Source organism: Habropoda laboriosa, unplaced genomic scaffold (genome assembly GCF_001263275.1).
Source record: "Habropoda laboriosa isolate 0110345459 unplaced genomic scaffold, ASM126327v1 scaffold65, whole genome shotgun sequence".
NCBI classification, from domain to species: domain Eukaryota; kingdom Metazoa; phylum Arthropoda; class Insecta; order Hymenoptera; family Apidae; genus Habropoda; species Habropoda laboriosa.
The window spans coordinates 465,082-470,281 of NW_017100254.1; the positions used below are offsets into that span (position 1 = coordinate 465,082).

At 36.5% G+C, this 5,200-nt stretch overlaps 2 protein-coding genes across 6 annotated transcripts in view; one reads left to right on the plus strand and one right to left on the minus strand.

Annotated features, from left to right (window-relative positions):
• LOC108572208 (fatty acid synthase-like) overlaps positions 1-3,678 on the minus strand; it is a 9,229-nt gene extending 5,551 nt beyond the window's left edge. Inside the window, exons 1-9 of the mRNA XM_017934408.1 lie at positions 3,369-3,678; positions 2,943-3,193; positions 2,438-2,669; positions 1,956-2,374; positions 1,530-1,823; positions 1,257-1,464; positions 1,005-1,165; positions 614-931; positions 34-539 (exon numbers count right to left, since the gene is read on the minus strand). Of these exons, the coding sequence (XP_017789897.1) occupies positions 34-539; positions 614-931; positions 1,005-1,165; positions 1,257-1,464; positions 1,530-1,823; positions 1,956-2,374; positions 2,438-2,669; positions 2,943-3,193; positions 3,369-3,552 (2,573 nt within the window). The 5' untranslated portion in view covers positions 3,553-3,678. The remainder of the gene's footprint in view (positions 1-33; positions 540-613; positions 932-1,004; positions 1,166-1,256; positions 1,465-1,529; positions 1,824-1,955; positions 2,375-2,437; positions 2,670-2,942; positions 3,194-3,368) is intronic.
• Positions 1-5,200, plus strand: part of LOC108572478 (putative uncharacterized protein DDB_G0271982) — a 21,725-nt gene that overhangs the window by 8,261 nt on the left and 8,264 nt on the right. The window lies entirely within an intron of this gene.

A 5,200-nucleotide genomic window follows, 5' to 3' on the forward strand; every position in this document is an offset into this window, starting at 1 on the left:
CATAATTTTATTTTAATCATCCTGATAAGTCACCTAATATGAGGAGAGATCATGGGAGTGCCACGGCTAACAGGATATTCTACGTGAGGATAAAGATTCGCGAGCTGAGGTTGCAAGCCAATGTTATACAATTTTCCAAGTGCTTGCAAGAAGTATTCAGCGTTATCTTTGTGACCACGTTGAGTTAATGGTACATTCGTCACATTCTGATCCAAGGATCTTTTCAGGATCGCCTGTAGGAGACCATGAGGCGCGATTTCTATTGTTATCGCGTCTGCTGGGATCATCGTAGCCGTTTCAGAGAATAATACAGAGTTTAACAGATTATTCGTGTGATATTCAGCGGAGGAATACTTTGCAGCTGGGGTGTTCCACTGATTACGAGGCACTGAGGTGCTCAGCCACTTGGAACTTCGTGGTTTTGGATTTGGTATCACTTTCTTCAAGTTTGCTAGTAGTTTTGGACCTGCTTGTGCAATATAGCGACTGTGGTAGGCGATATTGCTGCATGGAACTTCTTTGGCGAAGATTTTGTTGGCCTAATGTAATTAGAGAGCGAAGATTAAAATGATTATGCAATTAAAAATTGGAAACCCTGAGAAATAAGACGAACCTGCAACTTGGTGATAAACTCCTTCACAGACTCAGCAGGACCACTTATGGTAGTGCTATTAGGACCATTATGGCAAGCTACTTCGATATCCGGTGGACACAAGTCTTTGATCTCCTCATAACCAAGACCAACTGCAGCCATAGATCCCTTAATCATTTTGGTCTCTATGGAAGCTAGACCCCTGGAATAAGCTGCAAGTACCATTTGCTCAGCAGTGAAGCATCCATCAGCATAGGCACATCCAAGTTCTCCAACAGAGTGACCAATGATATTGTCTGGTTCGATGCCCACGGTTGTTAACAGATCAACAAGTCCAATCTATGTGAATATTATAACAATGTTGATATAAATTAGAGAAGAATTATCTTTCGAAGATTTAAAGGTACTTTACCTGAATAGCAGCAATTCCAACGAAGGAATTCACAATATTATCGAAAGTTTTTTTATCCTTGTTAGTGATGATATCGACGATGTTAAGGCCATGTGGTTTCAAGACTGCGTCACATTTTTGAATGGCTTTCACGAAGATAGGGAACATCATCAATGCCTCACCTATTAAATTCCAAGATAATATTCGAGTTAATTTTCGCTTTCAATCTTGTAAATTCTTAAGGAATTTTCATGTTAAGATTTCTATATGTACCCATGCCAGCCCATTGGGATCCCATTCCAGAGAATACGAACCAAATTGGTCTCTTCATGCCAGAATACTCTTGAATCTCCCTTGGCGGTTTCTCTGATATTTTAGATCCAACTATAGTGTACCCTCTGAACATGTGACCAGTTACATTCTCTGCATAAATGTCATGAAAAAGTCGAATGTACTCCACGTCCACTGGAATACTTTCCATCTGAAAAAATTATTTATCCTTACAATCTTCTTCAATTTCATAGACAGTGGCTAGAATTTACTCACATAGCCTAGAAGAGTTTCTAGCGCCTCGTGTGTGCGACCAGAGACTGCTACCAATCTAGGAAGATTATCAGAAGGTGCTCCATTGTTCACTTTCTCTTTAGTACAGGATTTTAACAAGACATGAACATTGGCACCACCAAAACCAAATGAATTTATTCCCACATAACCACCCTTCCATGGAGTTGGTTCTACGACTACTTCAACCTTTCCCTCATCAAAACATTTTATGCCTTTCATGGGACTTTTGAAGTGTATGTTTGGAGGAATGAGACCTGACTCCATTGCAATGATGATCTAAAGAAAAATATTCTCTTTCTATCTTAGTCTTTCAAAAATTTAGATCCTCTATCCTGATCTATCCTTGCTAACTTTAAACAATTTTTGAAACATTTTTGTGCTTAATTTTACTGAAAATTAAAAGCATACCTTTGCTATAGAACAGAGACCACTGGCAGGCTCAGTATGCCCTATGTTGGACTTAATAGAACCAATCTTAAGAGGAGTACTTCTGCCCTGGCAGAACACCTTCTCTATAGCATTTAATTCCTCAGGATCTCCAACACTGGTACCAGTACCATGAGCCTCCAAGAAAGCTAGAGAGTTAGGTGAGATATTGCACTCCTTGTAGAAGTCAGTTAAAAGCATCTTCTGAATTTCACTGGATGGGAAAGTGATACCCTGCTCCTTGTAACCGTCACAGTTGCTCTTCGTGTAGACCACTTGAGCATAGATCCTTTTTGCATTTTTCGCTTTTTGCAACACGATCACGCTTACTGCTTCGCTACGAACGTAGCCATTTGCTCTGGCGTCGAAAGACTTACAGCGACAATCCGTGGATAATACACCTGGTTATCGAAAAGATCATGAGTGAAGGCTGATAGATTTTTGTCGGAATTGTTAAAAATTACCTAGTCGAGCAAACTGAAGAGACACGTAAGGATGAAGACAGAGATTCGAGCCACCGACGATTACTGTATCGCATATTCCAGTTCGTATCATCCTGTAAGCTTGATCCAACGCGACCAAACTTGAACTGCAAGCAGTGTCAATCGCGTAAGATGGTCCATGTAGACCGAAAAAATAGGAGATCCTATTGGCTAACATAGCTCTGCTGCATCCAGTGATACCAAAGCCATTAGCCTGAAAATAGATTTGGAAGAAGTGTTAGAAGTTCACGATTGATGTATTAGGTGTACAAATTAATTTACAATGTTTATTTACAAAAAAATCAAACAATTTTAATGTTCAAAGTATCCTCCGTTATTTTGGACGACCTTTTTCCATTTATCGGTTAAATGATGAATTTCTTCTCTGAAGAAATGTAAGTTGTCAAGATTTTGTGAGAAAAGGCATCAAATTAATTATTGTACACCTAATAATTAAAGAGTCAAGAGTGATATCGTTGACGTTTACTTGCAACTTCTCGTAGAACCAAGTCTTCTCTGACTCACTAATACAAGATCCTATCACAACCCCGGTATTGCTCCCCCGTATCTGCCTAGGATTAATTCCTGCATCGAGGAGTGCCTCATAAGAGTGTTCCAGCAACAATCGACACATAGGATCCAACGTGTGAGCTTGTTTGTAGTGGACACCGAAGAATATCGCGTCAAACTTGGACAAACCGTTCAGTTTTCCGCCATCCTTTGGGATTTCAGCGTGATCTGTATTATAGAATTTTTCGATCAATTTTACTGTTGGCATTATTCGATTGAAATTCGTCACTTTAATTATGACATTTTTTAGATTAGTTATTTAATTATTTGTATATATTTTCATTTAAATATAACAATAATTCATTTCTGTCTTCGAATAACTCCCGAATTTAAGTTGAGTTACCTAGCCTCCATCTTGAGTAATTCTCCGTAATAAGGTCCACCTTGTTCATCAAGTTATTCTTCAACTGTATCACGTTGTCACTTGCAGGAAACCTTCCAGATAGTCCAGTGATCACAACTTCCTCCCCAGGTTCTGTCATTGCGTAGTTCACCTTCAATGGATTCACTTTCTCGTTGCAAGACATTTTTGCTCCCTTTTTTTTCAAATGTACTTTCCTTCAAGTTCGTTTTAATTACTAGTTTTAGGGTATAATAATTTAGCTCAGTGCCTTAGAGTAATTAAATTTGTATCACCACGATCGGCACTGAGACAATTAACGCAATTGAGAACTGGGGAAACGATGAAGGGCCTCTTATAATAATGGTTTTCCCCTCCTCGATGTGATACTCCTCCATTTCTTTCCTGAATATTCCTGTAACTGATCTGCATAATGATGGTCAGTCGAAATGACCTTTGAAAATTCTGATCGATTCAATTTCGTCGCTCAAAGTGTTCCATAATGGCGGTCGATCGTCTATCCTCTTTTAACTTACTTTCCGCGAAAAATAAGCCGCTCTAAAGTATATATTATCAGTTAAATGTTGTAGAATTTGCATGCGCATTATTGTCGCCGAAGTTTGTTTTTAATTTATAAGCGATGATTGTGCAAGAATTAGTGAAAATAAAGGATGAAGAGAAGAGGTGTAGGATCGATGAGGGATGTGCATTGTTAGAAATAAAAAAATTGAATATTTTTATTAAATTAGAATTTATTAAGAACTTTAGGCGATTATAATATGTCTGTCACTGGAAAAATATGTGTATCGAGATATATTGAATATATTCTCCATTTATATTACGCCGCGTACTTTTTATGAATCATACACGTCAATACATTTTATGTTAATTGTATTATAAAATATTTTAACTAACCAGTAGAAGAATTAATTATTCATGTGGTGAGACAATTTTATAAATATAATCACAAAGTAGAAAGTGAAGAAATGTGACGTAATTAATGATTTTATGGATCTAACAATTGATATTCCCGCAGTTAAAATTCTAATGATCAGTCGGAGGAAACGTATCCTTCTACAAAAGGACAATACTGATCATTGCATCACAATGAATATGCTGAACTGTGTATCCACTGTTCTCAATGAATATTCGTGAGTTCATTGTTAAAAATGTCAAGGGTGGCCGGATGTTGCATTATTCTACATAAGTATGTGCCCCGTTAGTGCCCCTAATTACAAAGATCAGTTAAAATTTTTACATGATGATCAAGTATTAAGCATAATTCAGTCAGTCTAGCTGTTTATGTGTATCGTAGTGAGTAATCACAGAAAAATAAAATGATTAAGAAATAGAATTTGATAGATTATTTTAACCAGGATTCATTATCTCCTTATCACAGCTGCTTTCTATATGAAAGATACAATATAAAAAATAAATTAATAAAAATGAATAATCTCTTTCATTCGCTTATTCTCTTCTATTCATAACAAACCGGACGGATATGTCGTCGTTGCAATTCATATCGGAAGGTCAAGTTTAATAGTTCCCTCAGCGACAATAGTTTATCCTGAGATTCTACATTATTTCAAAAAGAATACTTTCGTAATAATCCAATTTAAATAATCGAGGAGGAAATGCATAATACACTTCTTCACAGTAAAGGAAAAACTATTTTTTTATAAGTACGAATTAACATAAGTTAAAGGAGAATAGATTATTTAAATAGCAAAATATATTTTGGGCGTTATTAAAATACATGCTTCTGGTACATATAGCAAATCTTTATTCTGTTAGTAATAACGTTTTATTTCTAAAAAAAAAATTACACAAATTTT